The sequence below is a fragment of the Boeremia exigua genome (genome assembly GCF_020726555.1).
Source record: "Boeremia exigua strain MPI-SDFR-AT-0100 chromosome Unknown C7974scaffold_5, whole genome shotgun sequence".
Lineage (NCBI taxonomy): Eukaryota > Fungi > Ascomycota > Dothideomycetes > Pleosporales > Didymellaceae > Boeremia > Boeremia exigua.
This window is the reverse complement of record NW_025763522.1, coordinates 1563720-1584187: the sequence shown is the minus strand read 5'-3', so window position 1 is coordinate 1584187 and position 20468 is coordinate 1563720. Positions and strand designations below refer to the sequence as shown.

Below are 20468 nucleotides of genomic sequence, written 5' to 3'. Positions count from 1 at the left end.
GGTACTATTGGTCCACATGTTTAACGGCGTTTACAACTCCGGGGCCACCCTCGTGATTGTCGGTCGCTATACAAGCGCCAACCTAGATCAAATCTACCGACGTTTGTGATCTGCAACTTGCGACAGTTATTACCGGCCCTTCTCCATCTCACCCTGACCTTGATGCAAGTCTTCCAGAGTTGACACAACTTTCACGCGTTGTGACACTCACCTGCGCAATGGCGGTCGTCCCGCCGAGCGAGAAGGAAGTGTACGAGCTCATCAGCACCGTGGGAACCAACATAGACAGACTGCGACAAGGCATCAATGCGCTCCGGCAGCTGCACGACCGCTGGACTGGTTGTAATGAAACCGCCATCAACCTCATAGCACAGCTCACGGCGCTGCGCTCGAATCTGGACAATGTGCACGACTGGCTCAACTATGCGATCAACGATTTGCATCCCCAGCTTCTCTCCGACTTGGATGTTGTCATGGCGTCCTGCGCATTACTTGTGCGACATGTAGACCAACTAGTAGCAGATCTGCGGCAACCAGACCCAGGTGCAACAGACTGTGCAGTTAAGCTGAAGTATGCCGTGGGCGGCCGATCAATGGAGCGGCTCCGGGACGTCGCTGAGCGACAGTCAGAGTCAGTGCGCATACTGCTAGCAGCATGCAAATGGTGAGTAGTATTGGTTCCATTCGGTTCGAAACTTAATCGCGGAGTTCTGACCTTCGCAGCCATACCACTGCCCAACGCAAGATCCTGCTTCACAAAAGCCGCCAAATCAGGCAGGAGGATAACCTGTCTATGAAAGTACTAGCGCGGTCATCCAAGTGGAAAGGAGGATGCATGACTGTCCTTACCGGTGTGTCTCGGGGCATACAAGGATGCAAACTATCTTACTACAGGAAGTTCAAACGGAAGGATACCTACGAGGAGCCAACCGAGAAGGACTATGACAACGCCGCGGCTGCCATCAGATCCTCAGCCATTGACCGTGCGCTACAGGAAGATAGTATGACACTTCGACGAGAGACCAAGCTCATGTTGATGGGCCAGGATCACAGCGGCAAGGACCTCGTCATGCATCAGATCAAAGTTCTATACGCCGAAGGCTATTATACACCAGAAGACCGCATGCGGTATCGAGACGCCGTTCGCTCGACAATGCGACTGGTCATTCACTCCATGATCGATCTGCTGAAAGACACCTGTATCACTCTGCCAACAGCCTTGAACAACGACTTCGCCGTCTTACTGGACGAGGTGGAAATGGTTGACATGCACTACATCACGGGCGAAGCTGCGGCTGCAGTTCGAAACTTATGGTTCAGCACTGAGTTCTCATCGATATATCTCAAAAACTTCGAGATCGATTTTCCGCAGTATGCACCGTATTTTGCGCAAGAGGCACAGAGGATAGGTTCAGAAGAGTACATCCCTGCGGAAGCTGACATCATCCGCCTAAACCAGTCAATAGGAGGGATCAAAGAGCTCCGCTTTAATTGGGACGAGCTTGACGTCCACTTGTTCAACATCAACGGATACATTCCCGACCAGTTCCGCAAGCGCTGGTTCCACCAATTCGACAGCCTTACGTCGCTCGTCTATACCGTCGACATCTCGCTGTATGATCGTCCATTTTACGGCCAAACAACGAAGTCCCAACTCCTGGAAGACATTGCCAGCTTCGAATCATGGGCCAACTCCCAAAACTTCGCCGACTCGTCCGTCATCCTGCTGCTCAACAACTTCACCCGCTTCCGTGACAAACTGCGCTACTCGCCGCTCGAGTCCCTGTTCCCGGACTACGTGCCCAACGCTGCCGACCCGGATACCTCGGCGCGCCAGTTCATCCTGAAGCAGTTCAAGGACGTCAACCGCAACCAGCTCTCCATCTACTCCTTCTGGGTCGACCTCGATATGAGCGATAACCAGCATCTTTACGCTGCGCTCAAGAAGACGCTGCAGCACATCCAGCAGCGCAAGGCGCGGAGCGAGGTGTGGCAAGAAAGCGAGTCGAGTATCAGCTCCGGCACGGGCCTAACGGGAAGGCTGGCTAGCAGTCGGCTGAATCTGCGATCGAGGAGCGGGTCTAGGCTGGAGGCGTTGTTGTCGAAGAAATCGATAGACAGCCAGTTTTCGTGAAGATGTTGTATGGACTCCGGAGGATGAGGTGTGTTGATATTTGTTTTTTCTTTTGGCGTTTGGATGCGAGATACCATGGTTAGGCAGTGCTTTGATTTTTGTTTGCGGTGGAGTAGGGAGACCATACACGCACTTTGGGCCTACGATATATACGCGCCAGTGGTGGAGTAATAGTAATCATGGAATGGAAGCCAACCAGTCAGATCTGCGGAGTGTCCCTGGTATTATGCGAGAACCTTGTCGTGTGGCAATCTTACTGTGGCTTGTATCGATAATAATTTCTCCCGTATGGATCGAATGCAACACCAGCTGGCACCTCCCCGCCTATGTGATGTTGCCACGAAGGCATGTAGGAACTTGTAGCCGCCTCTTCTGGATTCATTGTGTGTGTGTACATGGATTCAAAGTCAGACGATGACCAGTAGTACGCATTGGAGGGATCTAGAGAATGATATGATGCAAGTGGTGGAGACTGGGTTATGCCTGTGGATGACAAGAATGGGTTCCAAGTCGATTGGCTTGAGAAAGCCGGGCCACACGCGGTGTATGCCATCATTTGCTGTGCCGGACTGGAGTATGAGTTGTTGTATGTGGATATCTGCTCACTTGACGTTGTGATATGCGGCATCCACGTCTGATTGAATGTGGCAGAATGATCGGGTTGCGGAGAGCTGAAAGTGCATGAGAGAGCTGCGCTGTGGGGAGATGCACTTGCTACTGAACGCTCATAAAATATCGATCCCGAGCCGGAACGGTCTTCGTATGGGCTTGTTGATCGATTGTAGTCATATTTCTCGCCTGGCTCGTCGTCCTTTAGGAGCTGTTGAAGCCGTTGAAGCTTGCGTTTGCGTTTCTCTCCTAACCATGTCAGTGTACTTCACACCAGGTTTTTGGCAATCTAAGAGAGGCGTACTGTAGTTCCGTGATGCTATCCTATTCTGTTGTTTGCGCACTTCGCTGTTAACCTTTCTTGGCTTATTCTCTGGCATTGTCACAGCTGTCGGACACGTTGTAGGTATTCTCGGTTGGAGTTTGGTGGGAAGGTTCATCTTATAAGCTGACACACCGGACAATAGAATTCGGAGAGGCAAGTGACCAAGGTTGCAACACTCTTTAAAGTACTGAATGAGCAGCATCATGCTGCCCTATAACGTTGTGTAGTGAGGTAACAATTTCAAGCCTCAGCCAGAGTGGGCTGGCGCTAACCTCAAAGAGCATGCAGAGACGTGAATACGCCGCTGATTAAGGATGATAAGAATAGCAATTTGAGTTCTAGGAACAGCGAACAGCGGATGTAAGCGAGCATGCGTAGAGTTCTTGCGTGGTATCTTGCGCCTGTAAGCTGGGTATGAGATGTGATCTAGCAGCGCGCAGAAGGCGTTATGTTATGTCCGTCGCATTCGGGTCCGCTGCTTGTACGTGACCGCGATGTGTGAAGGAACCGCGCAAATATATCCTGGGTGAACGTTTCTCATAAGGACCCTATCGTGGTCTAGCGTTGGTTTGTGCTATAAGAGGATCATGCAACGACGTTGGTATGTCCACGGGCAGCCAAGTCGTTGCGTGCTCGACCTGCAGACTCAACCACCAGATACCGGGCTGGGTCTGTCCTCGTACGAGCTCATCAGGTGAGACGAACAGCAGCGCCTACAGCAAGCCTCTCAGAACTCTTGACAACGGGCATGGCGCAGAACGTGGTAGGAGTATTTGTCGCGTGGCGCAATACGAGTGCCGGAACTTCGAGCAACTTACCGGTGTGACGATGAAATCCCATGGTTTCCCGTCCCGCCTGCCGCCTGTAACGCTTTATGGGGCTAGCGTCAAGATGACTGAGCCACGCTACGACGCTAGGGGACCTCTCACTCTGCTCTTTCGTCACAGATCAAGTCATCCACTTGATTACTTAGTGGTGTCTATTAAATCTCAAATATTTGTCCGAGGCTCCGACTTGTCCGACTTTCAGTATGCTTGTAACGCCGCAGGAAGTATGACGGCATGCAGGTGCCAGCTTCCATCTTCAGCTCCAGGATCTCTTTCTCTCGTCGTTTTGAGGGGTGACTGGAACCCTCGACTGTAATGAAAACCGTAAGGCTCGAGGCGTCTGTCAACACATATTATGTTGTTAAAAAGATCAATCACAACAGTCGCAAACTACGACCTAGAGATTAGGACAGCTTATCAAAGGATACACGCCTCAAGACCTGTGATGATCTATCCTCGTACAGAACAACGCCTAGGCTTCTTGTTCCTCCAGCTTCTGGATTCTTTCGTCTCAGCCTTCTCTGCAGCCCGAAGATCAGTGGGCACCAGGGCTTACAACAGCGACTGTCGATAACGGAGTGTGTGTCAAGTGTCGAAGTGTGAGCTTTAAACAGATTGCAATGGGGTAAGCTGGAATGCTGGGCGGTTCGCAACGACCATAGGTTCGCTTAAATATTGCCTACGCTCCCTCCTCTTCCCGCGACAAGCGGCCAGAACACGGTCCAATGCAAGGTACGCCTCCAATTCTTCCTGCAGGGAAATCTGTAAATCTCACTGATGTTCAATTACCGGGCAGTTATCGTCAATGACAATTTGCACATACTACAAGTTTCCTACCAATCACCACATCCTGTATCATTATCGTTAGTTCCCACATATGTTGCCACGCATACACTTGGTCTGTCCTCAAGCAGTTGGTCAATTGATGAAGATGAGGGGTTCACACCCCTGCACAACAACGCTTGAGCGGCAGCCCACACATGGATTGCGGATCATGCCTCCACACTGAATAGACCACCTCGAGCGGACGACCAGCCCGATTGAGCGAGCAACTCCCACTGTCGCTGATCTCCGTCGCTTGTGGCTTGCCGAATGTTGGAGGTCGCGCTGCTCTCATTATCCTACAAAATCTGGCCTATAGTATGTGGTGTTAGAAGGAGGCGACATTGTAGAAGTATACTTTGGAGGGACGTGTTGAGGTACCGGGTAAGGGGTTCATGGCTATCCCCGCTTCTCACACCCGCATCCAGGAACTCACGAAAAGTAATCAATAACTCTGTGCATGCGCCGCAATATACGGTGGAATTTGGAGCATAACGACTGAGTAGCCCGAGGCAATAGACCATGTCTTCTGGTATATAACATCAAGTTACGTAGCCTCCAGAAGATTGGCAATCACTCCGAGTCCGGCTTCAGACTTCACTGTGTCCTCAACTTCTCATCATGGCCTGTCGATTTGGATCTCCAGATCTTGTCACATCGTTATCTAGCACTGCTGCATCACCAACCTTTGCCTTCGATGCTACAAACATCAATTACTTTGGCGTAGCAGGAAGTTTCACCTCGAGTGAGATGATACAAAAGTCAGCTAGCCATATTCAAACTGATCATGATAGATAATGGCGCTGCATGTTCCTTCCCAACCCGCTATGTCGCGCAACAAAGGACCTCTACTTACGCTATCACACCTATCATTGTCACTGCAGGGCGCACCACAACATGCTCGGTCCTGGCACCTCCATCTATCACGGCGAGCGCAAGTGGTTCTACCACTTACTCTGGCTTTGAATGTCCCAGCATCATTGACAACCAGTTTGCAGCTGGGACTTACACCTTGAGATTCAATCAGCCAAATGTTGCTGGTGTTCCTGCAATCTCGTCGCGCACTTTTGTTGTTGCTTCACCCACCTTCAGCACCGATCGTACTACGACGACAGTCGAAACGACTGTAACCCCCTCGGCCATTTCGGATGTTATCATTACGTGAGCATAAATGGCAGCTTGCGGCTGATATTTTGGCTGACGCCGAGACAGTTACCTCAGCACTTCCACACTGACCCTTCCCGGCCCCACGGCCGCTGACCAAACAGTCACGCAAACAATCAGCGGTACTATAACTGCTACTACCACTGTGACGGATCTTGTCAGCTCTTGCGCTAGTTCCACCGATATCTCTAGCACTGTGTTAGCATCATCCACTTCCTCTTCAGCAGCTAGCACTCCAACTACCAGCCTGCCTACCTCTGGAGATGGTCAATGTGGCTCGACAACTGGCCAGACCTGTGCGGGTTCCATCTGGGGAAATTGTTGTTCTTTGTATGGATTCTGCGGAGGTACAGACATATACTGTCTGACTACAGAGGGATGTCAACCTGGCTACGGAGAATGCATTGCGCCTTCATCTGTGTCTAGTGTTTCTCCTCCCTCACCCACGTCTACTGAAAAGGTCTCGCTCGATGGTACCTGTGGTGGAGAGAACGGCTACGTATGCCCTGGTAGCGGTCTAGGAGACTGCTGTTCGCGTAATCACCCAAGGGTCCCTCTAAATTTCTATGGCTGACTTCAAACAGCATACGGCTGGTGCGGCTCAAGTGAATTGCATTGCGGCGCAGGCTGCCAGAACGCCTTCGGGGTTTGCTCTGGCCCAACGCCTACTGGTACGGCACCTTTGCCTACCTCCACTCTCAGAGTCTCTCTTGATGGATCTTGCGGCGGTACTACAGGGCAAACCTGTTCAGGAAGCACCTTCGGACCGTGTTGCTCGGAATTCGGCTGGTGTGGTAGCGAAGCGCTCTACTGCACCGGTGCCTGCCAGCCGACGTTTGGAACGTGCAGTGCTACTACTGCAAAGCGATCGGCGCTTAAGGGAAACCTTCGTGCGGCACCTTTCGCTGCTGTGAAGCGCTCGGCAGGTCAGGTGCTAGGCCGGCGCGCCATTGGAGGTGCTGGTCCTGACTTTACCTACCCACCCATCCCGCGTACGACTATCACATCCACTACCACGCAAACTATAACCTTGATCTCAACAGTAGGGGGCACAACTACGATTTCGAGTATACTAACCACGACAACAATTCTGCCGCTACCGGGAAGCACCGTGTTGACCACCACTACGTTGCTGATCCCTGTAACGACTGGAACAGTGCGTTTGACTCAGACCGTATGTCCCACGTCTGTATGAGTTGTATAGCTGTACGTAACAGAAGTAGTCATATGTTGCAAAAATCGTATGAAGTTATTGCTTTGATTTATTGAAAGGTGAACGTACATTTAGCCTTGCTCGAAAACACGACTTGAGATATATCAAGTACTTCTAATCAGAGCATGGGCATCAATTGCTCATGGATCGAATATGCCCTTAACCGAGCGACTCTAGATGATTTCAGTGACACTTTGTTGTGTTTTATATAGACATCAAAGGGGGTGGTGGTGCATATTACTAGCTTTGAAGCTTGTATGCTTTCAGCCAACAAATTCAGTGGGAAGCTTCACAGCTTACGCTGACACTTGATCTGATATGGACGTTGTGCGACAACCTTGGATGTTTATAAGATTCTGAGTAAACCAAGCTCCAAAAATCTGGGAGCAAGCCATACCTCCGTAAGGAATAAGACAGAGACATAGAAAAGAGACAAGTATCAAGTACCAAAGAGCAAGAAATGAATGTCTCACACACAGCTTCCTGCAGCTTGCATCGCAGCTGAACACTGGACAGCGCCACCAACAAGCTAGACAGCGCGTACTAGGACAACATCAAGATTCCGCGTAGTTTGAGATAGCATAAGGCTTTGTTTGGCGAAGTTCTCCTCTCTTCGTATGCTCTTCGTTGTTTTGTCGTTGTGAAGGACATCATAATTATTACGCTAAAGTGCACGCTAGTAACCAAAGGGTTCAACGAATAGTGTGTTTGGCAAGGGTCACTAGTTGCGAGGTGACACCTGCATGTTACACGATCCGCTTGGCGCATGCGATCAGAAAACGCGCAAGGTTGATCGTATCCCCTAGAACGTAGGTGTTCTGTTGGCAACATCTTGGAGGCCTGAGGGCCTCTTCAGTGCTGCCTATACTCAAGGCGCACGGTGGGCTGATGCTCTCTGGTTGTATATACTAAAGCAAGCCGTTATGTACGTATCTTTGAAGTACCATGTTCGGCATCTCGTTGATTCTCAATGATTTGAAACACCTGACTTGACAATACTTGATGGATGTTGGCGTATACGTAGCGAATGATGAACTCTTGCGGGCTGATGTCTATGCGGTAACACGAGTATATATGTAGAGTATCGAGTGCAAATGATCACGTGTGGTGAGATCGCAAACAGTAGTGATCTCCCATATTGCTCATGATCAACAACCTCTAGTCCAACACGATCTGTGACAAAGCCTTGATCATTACATCATCGAGTACTCCCTTTTCCCTGTCAACGCTCACACGCACCCTCATCGTTATTACATTCCAGGTCCAAAAGCACCCGCCATGTAGATCGGTTGCAGTTGGTGCCCTGATTTGTATATCAGTTCGCCGTCTTCGTTGGCAGGATACCTAGCCATCATGTCGACATTACTCCCATTCAACTCCAAACACATCAAGAGCTCAATAGCGTAGTGTGTCTTGGTAACTGACTCGTCCGGAGTCACAACCTCAAACGCGGTGGTCATGTATTGCGTCAGGTCGAAGAAGAACTTCCCTTCATCGTCTGTCTTTCCTACAGATTTTGTCAGACAGTCTTTCTTCATGACGCGGTTTGGGAACTTACCTCTGTTGTTCTTGTGATGTCTCTGATAGTAGTCTTTGGTACAAGTGAAGGAAGAGACGAGGTGTTGGGACGCTTCCCAGCCTCCTCGATTGTTGTTACCGTTGAGAGGACACACAAACTTTGTGCGGTAGCACACGCGGTGTAGCGGACGTAGCTCGCCCATGTCCTAGACCTTGTAAGCTTGTATCTACAGTAAGAGAGAATTAAGCATGCGTACCACCTTGAGCCACCAGACGATAGCTTCAGTGATGTATTGGCCTCCATCATACTCAGAGACCGTCAGCTTCTGGTCTTTGAAGATGTCTTCGGGGTATCTTTCGAATTCCCCATAAGGGATATCTGTGAGAACTCCGATGCTGCGTTGAATGACTCGCGCTGGACCATTGGACTTGTTCTGAATACGTCTGACAATACCTTTGCTCACGCCTGTGACGCCGCCGCCACTGTGTCGGAAGGTACAAAATTCTATGTTGGACTCTCCGCTACTCTGAAATTCTTTGAGCATGTCTCTGAGGACTTCCTGCAAAGCAGGGGAATCTCCAAAGCCACCGACAAGGATTACCTGGTCAACCTTGCCCATGGTACTCAACACATTAGCGATGTATGACTTCGCCTTTTTGCGGACCGCGCGGAGAGATGGGTCAAATATGCGCTCCATGTCGTCGCTGGTGTGATCAGTTTTCCGGGATACGAGTGGAAGAATGCGCGACTTACAACGTAAGGCTCAGTTGGTTTTGCTTGAAGCGGGGGTTGGATGGTGCAGCTTGCAGGCCCGTGACTCGGAAAGTGTAGGTCTTACCCTTCCCGCGATCTGCGAGCGAGAAGTTCCGTTTATGATCGTTGGTCCACTTGTCCATGAAGTATACATATGTTGCACGTTCTGCATCCATGGAAGCCAATTCTAGGAATCTGGGCTGGCTCTGGAGCCATTTCTTCATGAATGCGAGGAATCTCACATCGAGATCCTCGGCCCCGACCTCAATACCTACATGGATGTCAGTATCAGTGACCTAGAAAGAGGACCAGAACGTTCCTTGAGGTGCAACACCTTCACTCTCAAGTCGTAGAGGTTGCGAGTATGCTAGCCTATAGGCTGAAAGGTCCGTACTGCCGCCCCCAGCGTCAACCGTGACAACTATGCTACCTTCCTACATCGATCAGCATATAAAGACGAAATCATCTACCAACTGAACGTACCGTGAGGAGAAAGTGCTGGGACTCAACAATGTTAATCGCGTACGCTTCAGGCTCGTGCACGAGGAATGGAGCACCGCCGAACTGGACAGACGTAGCAGCTTCGTGAACAACAGCACTGAATTTCATGATGTTATTCCGGTCCCAATCAGCTGGGATACCGACACCTAGTTCGACTTGAATATGAATTAGTCTTGCTGTCGCTATTCGTGGTATGGACGCATACCTGTGTCTCCCTCCTGGTAGCCGTGATACTCCGTCAGGTAGGCTTTGGCATGCTTCAGTAATTCCACGAAGATGTCGCGTACCACGTCTTCGCGTTTGCGAATCACCTTTCGTGTCTTCAATTCCTCGACGGCCTCCCAGGCAATGGACGCTGATGCATTTCGGCCCATGCTGAAGATGAGCTTCGGCCTCAGGATGTGTCCTTTAGGCCTGTAACCTTGTTCAGCGCCTTCATCCAAGTTCAAACGGGAGAGACTCTGTGCCTCGTATCCCCATGCCTGGCGTCTGTCACGCCGTGTTCTGTATGGCTCTCTGTGCGGAACTCGTCCAGACCTCAGAGCTCCTATTTTGTCTTCATCAAGATCGATAAGTCCAGCATAGTTGAGATAAGCGAGCTGAGTCGTGACTTGAAGCTGATCGCGAAGAGTATCGGGGTACTTGTTGACTGTGTGGATGACACTCGGGTTGTGAGCTACAGAGAAACTAACTGACGAGTTTGTTGTGCCGAAATCGACACCGACTGCGTATTTGGCAGGCGCGCGAGTTCGTTCCAGTCCAAGTGCCGTTGCAACTAACGAAGTGGGTTTATGTGGAGGACCTAGCTCCTGAGGGGCTGCTGTTCGGCCTGTGAACAGTGACCCAGATGCTAGGCTAGACATCTTCGCCGAAAGAAGGAGAAGCCTCCAAAGGAAGCCAAAATCGTATAAGAGCAGAAAAAAACACGGGTGTGCTCAAATATAGATGCACAGATGTATCAAAGGGGCTTCTACCCAACGACGTGTTGGTAGAAAGCAGTGAAGCGATGATGAAAAGAGGAGAAAAAAGCGGATTCTTTGAGAAATACCACGACGTTCACAGCGGATACCTATCAGATTGCAAACCCCTCACTTGCTGACCGCTTGACTGAGGAATCTGTTGGGTGGGAGGCTGCAGTGATGAGACAGGCCAACTCTGCAAGTACCCGAAATGTCTCCACCACAATAGGAGAACCGACGTGACACAGACGTAGAAGCGAGATACAGCAATCAACGCCCCGTTTTCTTCAGATCTAAACTCTTCTTTCATCACGATACTCAATATTTTGTGGTATCGCACGAGCCTCACCTAACTAAGCTCAGAACTCCTGCAATGTCGAAGCGAAAATCGGCTGACACCTGGACCGACGAGGAAACATACCTCGCCATAAATTTGATAGACGTCTGTAAACGGGACGGGCTAGATTATGAGAGCACAGTTGTCACCAGGCTCTCGCATCTATCGAAGAGTGCGGTGACGATGAAGAGAGTGCTCAGGAGACTGTATGTCGTACTACGGAAGCCGAGGCCGGAAATTCTCAACGCAGGTCCAGATTGTATAGAGGAAGATCAGAGACGTGGCGAATGGTTTAAAGGACTAAATGCCTCCCGAATTGAGCTGGACCTTGATCATCTGTCGGAATATCGCACGTCCGACACACGGAAGGACACCTCAATGGAGACTGGGTACTCGGGACCTTCACTACGGTCACGCAAGCGAGTGAGTGTAGTCGATACCGTTGAAGATTCTTGGGAGCTAACAATAGCGTCAAGCCTCTTGTCGAATGCCAGTCGCGCCACACCAAGCCTAGACACGAAAAGAGCTCCACAAAACCTTGTGTCGCTACTATGAGTCTCCAGCTTGACCGCATACAAGACATGTTCACAAACGTTGTTGTACCGATGCAAGCAAAGACCGAAACCTCAGATGCTACTATAGCGGAGTTGAGAACACAACAGTCTACGATGCAAGCAACAATCAAAGCCTCAGAAGCTACTATAGCGGATCTGAGCACACAACAGTCTACGATGCAAACGAAACTGGACGTACCGGCTCCTAACTGGCTTGCCATCCGGACAATGATCCAGTCGAACCTCAAGCAGTATGCATCACCCGACGCGAGCTACGACGGCGGCATCACGCAGACCATGGAACGCGTGCTGGGAGAGTTCCAGGCCGGTCCTGTCAAGGGCATGGTGGCGTGGGCGAAGCATTACATCGAACTCCAAAAGAAATTGAACGAAGCGCTCGCCAGCATGCGCATAGTCCCTGGACGCGACTGTGCGCCGCACCAATACCCAAAGGCCCCGCAAATCAAGGTTTTGCGGGATGAGTGGCTCCATCTACGAGAGGGCATCCAGGAAATGGTCGGATACGAGTCTGGCGCCCTGGCTCACGAGGACAGAGGGTACATAAGTGCCAAAGTCGAAGATCTCTTGGGCGGATGCAAGTCCGATGAGGAGCTGAATCATTGGATCGAGGCGACGGCTATCCGGGTCCATCAACCATGGAGTGCGCAGGTCGTGATTGGCGCACTCACTTGTCATTGGCTTTTCGCTGGCCCAGAGCCTATGCTGACGGAAGCATATCGGGGGGTGCTGCTCTCATACTACAAGAGCGTCGCATTGATAGGTAAGCTTCACGAGTGATTGCAAAGATTACACACACTGATGCTCCTGATAAGATGGTGTCACAGAAGTGCAGAAGCGGGATCTGGTCAACACCAAGCTCTATCTGGAGGACACGCAGATATCTGGCTTGGTGGTGACACAGCGAGTAGCGATGCTAGCTGCTCGGCTCCGTGAAACATCTGGGTTGATATGCAAGTACGACACACCTGTCTCCCAGGGCTTTGACATCGACGGTTGGGCCAAGAAATCCGTGGATTTGAAGCAGAAGTTGATGTTCAGTCCCATGGCCTACCGAATCCGCTCATGTCTGCCAGGGGACAGATACGACCCGCAGTGGATGCAAGCCGAGAACAAAGATGGCTCCATCGTGCCGGAAAAAGACTTGAGTGACCGGGAGTACACAGTGGCCATCTGCTTGTTTCCAGCGTTGATGCAGCACGACATCGACACGCTTCCAGAAGATGTGGACTTCACCGCGGCGCTGGCGGGTCACAAGCGATTCTTTTCCAAGCCAGGCGAATCGTCGTCTTTCGAGACCACAGAGGTCATATCCAAGGCTGTCGTGGTGTTGAGCACGAAGGTTCAAAAGCTAAACCTCCGAGTCTGAACACGACAGTGCCTCCAATTCTCGACACGGCGATGACCTCGAATCTTGAAACGGCAGCGGCTCCAGACCTCGACGCAGCAACGATCAAGGAGCTCAACAGGGCAGTGACCAGGAAGTTTGACACGCCAGCACCGAGTTTGATACCAAGATTTCCCGACCAGCATCGAGGTGGGGACCCGAGAGCGACGTGGGTCTCGAACGAAGTGTAATCGTCGCTGTACGCTTCTCACACAGTAGCTAGATACTCAGCATAAATATGTCTCTCCTCTCATACCAACCCATATGTCATAACATCACGTTAACTGCTCGTGAAGTCTAGAATCGTGGAAGCGGTGACCTAACTCCTGTACTGACGTGGACGGAGCAGAGGCAGGAGCGACAAATTCAGGGGCAGGTACACAGCAGGCTTCCAAGACCGAGGCAGGACCACGAGACAGCTCGAAGTAAATGCGCTTAAGTTCGTATCGCTAGCAACGAGAAGCAGATAATTCCAATCGCAACTCATCTATCGCTTATACAAAACCACAAAACCGAGTGCTGAAACGCAGCACCACACCTATCCTCAATGACGCTCGGGCATTTGATGCTGTCGCTTTGCGTAGCCCACCTCGTCCAGCATGCTTTGGTACCTGCCCTCCTCCCTGACCACGTCCTTCACGATATCCGACACGTGGCCCTCAAGCAGCACCTCGCAGCCCCTCGGCAGCCACCGCAGTATATGGAACGCATTCGCGTGTACGTTTGTCGCGTGCATAACGCGGTTATCGTCGGGGAACCGCGCTTGCATGATGACTTTAAAGGTCTTGAGACCCCAGCAGTAGCGCAGGCCCAGGCGCACGAGGTCGGCGAAGCCGTCGAGGATATCGTGGTGGCTGGGAATAGTGAGGACGATGTGTTTGATAAGGGAGCGCGAGCGTTGGTGCAGAGTGCTGAGGGTGTAGGTGCCGCTAAAGAGAGAGAGGTTGAACGTGTTGGTACTATAGAGGACGGAGCGTGCTTCCTTGTATATCTGCTGGTTGAGGCGCAGGATCGTGGGAACGACAGGATCGAGTGGAGGGTCTATGTCCGGAAGTGGACTGAGGTTACGACGGCGGCGGGGGGGTGAGGCGGCCTCGCAGGATGAGGTAAAAGTGTATACAGCGGGGCGGTCGATCGGGACGGAACCCTCTTCGGCATCTTCCTCGAGAGGGCGCGAGGCATGGAGGAAGAGTGGCGTGTCGCGGTGAAGTGCCATGTGGTATATATGGATCCGTAGTTCCGCAGGTAATTCCATGAAGGGAAAGATGCCTTTGCGTTCGAACGGAGTCCCGTCGACAGGCAGCGAGATTTGCGATTCGGTCAGTGAGCTTGGCTCTGGTGTCGCGAGGCCGTTACGAATGGTTGTGGTCGAAGAGGTGTGGGATATACCAGTGCGTCCTGCGCAGGCGTCACGCTTTTCTTTCAATCTTTTGGATGCTCGCTGCGGCTCTGTGCGTCCTCCATGCTCAACAGCTGAGGTTCGGCGCGTGCGCTTGCCTAGCACATTTGCTATCACAGACCCAGCCATATCCAATATCCTATAGGTGCTTGTGGTCAATGTAGGTAGTATACAAGTGGGTAGTCCCGTGCGGCTCTGCCGTGAACGGTTGATCGATAATGAGGACGACGCTGCTGATATTCGTCGTACACCCTAGGTCGTTTGCCAAACAACAAACGTGGCCGCTATGAATACTTGCCAGCAGTCTGTCGTGCGAATAATGTGACCAAGAGTGCAAGTGACAAGAGGTCCGCAAACGGGCCAGGCAAGGGTTTGTGGGGTTGGGGCAATGGAGACGTGCGCCGGGAGGGCTCCGCTTATCGAGACCCACCGTTGGCCGATCACGTGTGGTTTGCCAATGTTGGGAAACCATGGAGCTAAAACCGGCCTTCTCGGATTGGGATGTTAGCTCATTGGGCCGTCAGGAGGAAAAGTCAGCCAGCGAGTTCGGACACGTCGGATCAGGCACGTAATGGCAAAATACATTTAATTAGCTATCACACCGCCTAACCACTATGCTGACGATGCAAGTAAAAGTGCTGTGAAGGGAATCAATAGCCTCTACGGAACCATCCCTTATGTCCCATCGCTCCTGCCCAGGAGATGCTTTTAGGTATCTCCACCACCTTGCGGTGGCCCGAATGTGAATAAAGCAGATTTAGGGCAACGCTCCAATCCAAATATCAAACAAGAAAACACACTGCCACCCCGGATTCTCAACGTGCAGCCTTTACAGGTCTATTAAGTTGTTGCCGCCCTGGGGCCTTTGCTGCTGCTGCGGGGCGCCAAACGGATTCGCACTCTGACCGCCATACGGATTGGCTCCGAAGTTGCCTGCAGGGCCTGTCTGAGCCGGCATCATGCGATTTTGCTGAGGCATGCCAGTGAACTGAGAGTTGAGGAAGGGGTTGCTGCCGGTCGCGTTCGCATTGATGCGGTTCAGGCCGGCGCCAGCTGAGTTGACAAATGTGCCAGGTGCTGTGTGTTGTGCTGGGAGTCGAAGATTGCCAACATTGCCAAAGGTATCCTGTCCGTCTCCCGTCGCCAGGAGGGCATTGAGCCGCGCCGCATGAGGGTCCATCTCTTTCTGGGGCTGCTGGGGTTGTTGCTGTGGTGTCGAGAATGATACTGGTGGATTGAAAGAGGTGTTGTTAAATTGTGTTTGTGTCTTCTGCTCCTGCAGAGCATTCATCGAGGGGACACGCGCTGCTTGCGTTGCGGTCTGGGGCCTGTTGAAGCCCTGCGCGAACGGGTTGTTAGAGCCGGTGGGTTGAGGCATCAGAGCCTCTTGCTGATTGTTGCTCGCCCAGGGGTTATGGGTACCAGGCTGAAGCGTGCTCTGCTCTTGGAGAGGCTGCTGCTGCTGCTGGCCCATTCCACCGAACTGGCCGTAAGGGTTATTCATGTTGAAAGAGGTCTGTTGCGGCTGCATGTATTGCGCTTGCTGCTGTTGCTGGCCGAATTGATCGAAGCCTGTCTGCTGTGGCTGCTGTTGTTGCTGCTGGAAGCCTTGACCATAGCCGCCATAACCATTCTGGAAACCTGTCTGCTGCTGCTGCATACCAGTAGGTTGAGAGTATGCGTTGTTAAGGAAACCTGTATTCTGTGGCTGCTGCTGCTGTTGCGGCTGCTGCTGGTCCATCAAGTTGCCGAACCAGTCGACCTGTCCCTGCTGCTGGTAACCCTGGTTGTTGCCAGTTGGCTGGTATGTGTTGGGCTGCGCGGGCGCATCGCCGAAAAGCAGGTCGGCATTCGTCTGTTCGAGCTCCCGTCGGCGCAGCTCTTCCTCCTCCTTGCTGAGCTTAATCGCCTTCGCGAGGTCATCGTCATTGTCAGGCGCGCTGGTCCGATCCCGCCGCTTCTTCTCTTCCTCAGCTTCATTCTTGCTTGCCTCGAGAGCAAGCTTGAACTCGAGATCTTCGTCCTCGCGGCGCGCTCGCGTGTTTCCACCCTCTCGTCGGGGCCTGTGCGAACCCTCACCGTGTCCAGCAGCGTGGTTTCCGGGGTATTCCTCAATGCCAGTCACGCGCGACTTCCACGACTTCCTGTCGGCGCGTTCGGCGCGCAATCGTTCTTCGTCCATGATCAGCGAGGTAAGCTCCTTGGCCGCCATTCGCACTGTGCGACGTTAGCTTTGCCCGCATTGCTCCGTCAGACGCAACTTGCCATTCTGGCCGACGTCGCGACCATCTTCGTCGGTGTACTGGAACTCGCGCAGTGTCTTGATGATGTAGATGTTCTTGCGCGCCCAAGTCACCACCAGCTCGGACCCCTCGTGCAGACAGTAGTCAAGGACCTTGAGCGACTTTAGGACGTGGCGCCAGTTCTTTCCCTTGTCGTTGAGTCGCTTGTCTAGCATGTCCATGACCTGGTAGAAGTCTGTCGAGCTGCATAGGCTGTTAGCGCGGCCTCCGCAGTCAGGAGCTGGCTTTACTTGTTGAAGGTGATCTGGGCGATTTCGGCCATATCTGAGCCTACCGGACCCCACGGGTCGTTGCTGGTGGCATTGCGGACCTTGACCTCGACAGCCGAATAGCCCTTCGTGACTGCGACACTTGTTAGGCGTTGCGGCGGGCGCAATGGGGATGCCGCAGCTTACCATTCTTGACGCTCCTTACGACCTTGCTCATCTTGGCTGTGGTGCGGCGGCTTCAGGATGCGAGACCAGGATTGTATGCGACGCGAGGACTGATGCTCGTGGGTGAAGTGTGCACGATGCTGGCAGGGCCGTCGGTCCGTTAAGTGTGAGGAAGCTCTAGCGTTGGGTATGATGCAAGACCACGATTCTGACTTGGCAGGCGAGCCAATGAAGGTGCCGAGGCGGCGAAGCTGCGCGGCTGTGGCTGTGCAGGGAGAGAGGGCGACAGTTGCGAATGACAGTGACACAGGCGTCGTTGCAGAGGGAGTGGGGTGGCAAGCTGGTCGCTGTCAGGATGCAGACGCAGGACACATGCGGGTGCTTCGTCATGCGAGGCTGGGGAGCTCGGCGCGCAGAGGCAGCCGACCTAAGCGGACGCCGCCCAATGCAGACGCTCATCTCAGGCTTCGAATGCAATTGAGACGCAATTTCGCAGTCAACGCGCCGCCTGTGGAGCGTCTCTTATTGCGAATTCCGCCGTCGTCATACGGGCGACAGCCGCCGCGCACTGTCCGAGGCATTTGGCCCTGAAACCACCTCCAACGTGTCTTGCCAACCTTGTTCAGGACACCTACAGAAGACCGTCCTGCGCATGAGGCAGCTTCACACACGCATCGTGTCCACAGCACAGCTCACGGCTCCAGTGTGACAGGCGCTCATGTTTAATCGCGATGTATTATTTTGCTATTACTTGCGCAGAATGTTTAGTCTAAGGGCGGATATAAATCCTTCATTAAGTACCAGTCTAAGTGAGTGTGCCTGTGTGCATAGGAGAAAACCATGATAGAGCCAAAGACACCCTCGTCCGTCTTGAAAGGCACGCCTGACTCCGCCTGCCCACAACACGGGTCCATCCGTTCAGAGCAATTTGACCGTGCTCCTCGAACCAGATCCGACCAAGATGGAAAGAAGCCGCACTAGTAGTGACGGCTAAGTTGTGAGTACAAAGGAAAGTTCCACGCCGACAGATCGAAAAACGCACTGTCAAGACCCGTGAGACCCATGAAAACCGCCATGCAGAAGGACTGATCAAACAAGATAACACGCCAGCTGACAGGAAGGAAATTTTTTGAGAACACAGGGGTATAGGTCCTGCCAAAACACCGATGTAATGGAAATCGCGACTCAAAGTGCTATTGGTACAAGGGGAGAGCAAGCGATCTATTGCACAGCGGGTGCCCACATCTCATTACCCATCCTCTGTTGGTTTGGGTTGTAGTGGTCGGGCTCCGTGCTGTTCGGACGGCGGATGTTGTGGTTCTGGTAATACATGCTGTTTTGAGTGTTTCCGTACTGCGGCTCCGGGTATACGTAGCCGTTGTCAGCAGCTCCAGGTGAGGGCAGAGCCTGCTGAGAAGGTGATTGCCAGCCCATGTTAGCCATGTGAGGGCTGCCGTTGGCGCTGTTAGTACCAGACTGGTTGTGGTTGGCAGATGCTGGTGGCTCGAGAGTGGGCGGTGGACCGTATGCACTTGGATGCGAGGTGATGGTGGGGCGAGAGTTGCTCACGCTGGAGGTGTACGATTGCGATGTCAGCGCTGGGGAAGCGCGCGGACTCTGCTGGGGCATCTCGCTGCGCATGTGGGGAGGGACGTTGATGCCGCCCATGTACGCGTAGTCAGAAGCTTGACGGTGCATAGCAGGGACGACACCGGCGGGCATGCCATTGGCGGGGGAGAGAGACAGAGTGCGGTCGTTAGGGGACGGTGTGTTCAACGGCGACGCGGTTTCTGAGAAGTCACCGCCATCTGAGCGGCCAGTTCTGCTGGGTGCGGCCGCACGCGAAGCAAGGGCAGCAGCGGTGGCAGCAGCAGCCTCCTCGACAGTACCAGTGTGATGATTTTGGTGGCGAGTCAAAGTGGTACGACGCGTGAAAGTCTTCTGACAGTCGGCGTACGGGCACTTGTACGGTCGCTTACCGGAGTGGATGCGGCGATGGCGAGCCAGAGAGCTGGAATCGCTGAAGGGCTAGACAGTGTTAATGGTTGTACAACCAGAGAACGTGTTATGAACGTACCTTGCCACAACGCTCGCACATGTGAGGCTTTTCGCCGGTGTGGACGCGTTGGTGGACCGTCAAGGCGGAGCGCTGGATGAACTGCTTACCGCAGTTGGGGTAGTCACACACGTGAGGACGGATGCCACTGTGAATACGTTCTGTGGGAGTCAGTGCGTGCTTTGGTGTTGTAGGCCCAAGCTTCAAAGCTTACCATGACGTGCAAGGTCACTGCGTCGCGCGAAGCCTTTACCACATGTCGAGCACGCGAAGGCCTTGGGGGGACCATTGTCGCCGGCGGCGCGTCCGCCGTGCTGCTGGTTCTGCTCCTGCATCTGCTGCTGGGGTTGCGCGTACGCGTGGTCCGGGGGCTGGGGAATGTAGTTGTTATTGTTGAGCATGGGCATGGCAGCCTGCATCTGGGTCGGCGAGGGGTAGCGCATGCCGTTCATGTGCTGTGCGGCCATCTGGGGATACGCAGGCAGCTGCTGCTGTGGTTGTTGTGACGAGTACCGCGACGAGTCGGAGGGATGGGGTGACACGCCACGCTCAGAGCCGGTCTCCGACTTGATGTGGCCGTTCATGTACGGCGCAGCACCGAAGTGCTGCTGCTGCATGTCGTGCTGCATCGCGCGTTGCATGCCGAAGTAGTCTCCTGTACCTGCGTGGACTGTTAATCGCGCGTTCAGAATGGTGCCCAGCTCCATCTTCTGACGGGAACAAGAAAGTCTCGCGTTGTGGAGAATCGGCGAAAGCGCTCAACGAGCAAGGAACGGAGAGGAGCGCACCAGTGGGAGAGAGGCGGGCCGGTGGTGAGCCTCAGTTGCAGGGAGGCGCTGTGTGGCGATGAGGGTGATCAGCGAGCCTCAAAGGTGCCGTGTAGGATGGCCCGTTCCTGGGGATCTCGAAGAGCTGGGCGGATCGCGTGCGGGTCAATGCAGAGGTTGCACTAGAGGGCGATGTCAGTCCAGATGTCAAAGGGGAGCCGCGACGGCGGTGGCAGGAGCGAGGGAATGGAAAATGTCGCACGCAGCAGGCACGCTGGGCCACGTCCGCCGGACTCGAATAGGGGAGCGAGCGGTGAAGGGCTTGTGGGAGCGCGGCGCAGGCTGCACGTGACGCGTACAGGCTGCAGGATGGGAGAGAACGTACCAGTAAGGGTATTGAGAACGAAAAGAAGGAGAAGAGTAAGATGCGATGAATGTGAGGCGTAG

General features: G+C 53.0%; 8 protein-coding genes across 8 annotated transcripts; 3 read left to right on the top strand and 5 right to left on the bottom strand.

The window, feature by feature from the left end:
- Nucleotides 1-218: 218 nt before the first annotated feature.
- On the top strand, nucleotides 219-2134 carry C7974DRAFT_309139 (G-protein alpha subunit-domain-containing protein; the record flags this gene model as incomplete). The annotated part of the gene is made up of 2 exons (XM_046138209.1): nucleotides 219-664; nucleotides 724-2134. 2 exons carry the CDS (start codon nucleotides 219-221, stop codon nucleotides 2132-2134), a joined length of 1857 nt encoding a protein of 618 aa, XP_045998218.1.
- Nucleotides 2135-2260: 126 nt separating this feature from the next.
- C7974DRAFT_171823 (uncharacterized protein) lies at nucleotides 2261-3472 on the bottom strand. The gene is made up of 2 exons (XM_046136166.1): nucleotides 3048-3472; nucleotides 2261-2992 (listed from the first exon to the last, which is right to left on the bottom strand). Exons 1-2 carry the CDS (start codon nucleotides 3271-3273, stop codon nucleotides 2388-2390), a joined length of 831 nt encoding a protein of 276 aa, XP_045998217.1. The 5' UTR covers nucleotides 3274-3472; the 3' UTR covers nucleotides 2261-2387.
- A 1833-nt stretch (nucleotides 3473-5305) lies between these two features.
- On the top strand, nucleotides 5306-7192 carry C7974DRAFT_452745 (uncharacterized protein; the record flags this gene model as incomplete). Its single annotated transcript, XM_046145840.1, has 5 exons — nucleotides 5306-5462; nucleotides 5512-5878; nucleotides 5930-6411; nucleotides 6466-7055; nucleotides 7154-7192. The coding sequence occupies exons 1-5, from the start codon at nucleotides 5339-5341 to the stop codon at nucleotides 7190-7192; spliced, it is 1602 nt and encodes a 533-aa protein (XP_045998216.1). The 5' UTR covers nucleotides 5306-5338.
- Nucleotides 7193-8344: 1152 nt separating this feature from the next.
- C7974DRAFT_375529 (uncharacterized protein) lies at nucleotides 8345-10730 on the bottom strand (the record flags this gene model as incomplete). Its single annotated transcript, XM_046140214.1, has 7 exons — nucleotides 8345-8601; nucleotides 8653-8818; nucleotides 8870-9317; nucleotides 9367-9637; nucleotides 9701-9800; nucleotides 9850-10022; nucleotides 10073-10730. 7 exons carry the CDS (start codon nucleotides 10728-10730, stop codon nucleotides 8345-8347), a joined length of 2073 nt encoding a protein of 690 aa, XP_045998215.1.
- Nucleotides 10731-11199: 469 nt separating this feature from the next.
- C7974DRAFT_412438 (uncharacterized protein) lies at nucleotides 11200-13104 on the top strand (the record flags this gene model as incomplete). The annotated part of the gene is made up of 3 exons (XM_046143641.1): nucleotides 11200-11586; nucleotides 11640-12498; nucleotides 12551-13104. The coding sequence occupies 3 exons, from the start codon at nucleotides 11200-11202 to the stop codon at nucleotides 13102-13104; spliced, it is 1800 nt and encodes a 599-aa protein (XP_045998214.1).
- Nucleotides 13105-13385: 281 nt separating this feature from the next.
- On the bottom strand, nucleotides 13386-14779 carry C7974DRAFT_171802 (uncharacterized protein). Its single transcript, XM_046136165.1, has one exon. The coding sequence runs from the start codon at nucleotides 14648-14650 to the stop codon at nucleotides 13667-13669; it is 984 nt and encodes a 327-aa protein (XP_045998213.1). The 5' UTR covers nucleotides 14651-14779; the 3' UTR covers nucleotides 13386-13666.
- Nucleotides 14780-15093: 314 nt separating this feature from the next.
- On the bottom strand, nucleotides 15094-17664 carry C7974DRAFT_392789 (uncharacterized protein). The gene is made up of 4 exons (XM_046141718.1): nucleotides 17220-17664; nucleotides 17055-17166; nucleotides 16787-17007; nucleotides 15094-16738 (listed from the first exon to the last, which is right to left on the bottom strand). The coding sequence occupies exons 1-4, from the start codon at nucleotides 17248-17250 to the stop codon at nucleotides 15351-15353; spliced, it is 1752 nt and encodes a 583-aa protein (XP_045998212.1). The 5' UTR covers nucleotides 17251-17664; the 3' UTR covers nucleotides 15094-15350.
- Nucleotides 17665-18136: 472 nt separating this feature from the next.
- C7974DRAFT_171358 (uncharacterized protein) lies at nucleotides 18137-20087 on the bottom strand. Its single transcript, XM_046136162.1, has 3 exons — nucleotides 19469-20087; nucleotides 19276-19415; nucleotides 18137-19226 (listed from the first exon to the last, which is right to left on the bottom strand). The coding sequence occupies exons 1-3, from the start codon at nucleotides 19959-19961 to the stop codon at nucleotides 18420-18422; spliced, it is 1440 nt and encodes a 479-aa protein (XP_045998211.1). The 5' UTR covers nucleotides 19962-20087; the 3' UTR covers nucleotides 18137-18419.
- Between the last annotated feature and the right edge of the window lie 381 nt (nucleotides 20088-20468).

Bases quoted from the DNA above. Each gene is read 5' to 3' on its own strand.
- C7974DRAFT_171823 (XM_046136166.1), bottom strand. From the start codon at position 3,273: ATGATGCTGCTCATTCAGTACTTTAAAGAGTGTTGCAACCTTGGTCAC. The intron at 2,993-3,047 runs GTACGCCTCTCT...TGACATGGTTAG, and splicing joins GATAGCATCACGGAACTACA to GAGAGAAACGCAAACGCAAG.
- C7974DRAFT_171802 (XM_046136165.1), bottom strand. From the start codon at position 14,650: ATGGCTGGGTCTGTGATAGCAAATGTGCTAGGCAAGCGCACGCGCCGA.
- C7974DRAFT_392789 (XM_046141718.1), bottom strand. From the start codon at position 17,250: ATGAGCAAGGTCGTAAGGAGCGTCAAGAATG. The intron at 17,008-17,054 runs GTAAAGCCAGCT...CAGCCTATGCAG, and splicing joins GCCCAGATCACCTTCAACAA to CTCGACAGACTTCTACCAGG. The intron at 16,739-16,786 runs GCAAGTTGCGTC...AACGTCGCACAG, and splicing joins TCGCGACGTCGGCCAGAATG to TGCGAATGGCGGCCAAGGAG.
- C7974DRAFT_171358 (XM_046136162.1), bottom strand. From the start codon at position 19,961: ATGGAGCTGGGCACCATTCTGAACGCGCGATTAACAGTCCACGCAGGT. The intron at 19,416-19,468 runs GTAAGCTTTGAA...TGACTCCCACAG, and splicing joins CAGTGACCTTGCACGTCATG to AACGTATTCACAGTGGCATC. The intron at 19,227-19,275 runs GTACGTTCATAA...AACACTGTCTAG, and splicing joins TGTGCGAGCGTTGTGGCAAG to CCCTTCAGCGATTCCAGCTC.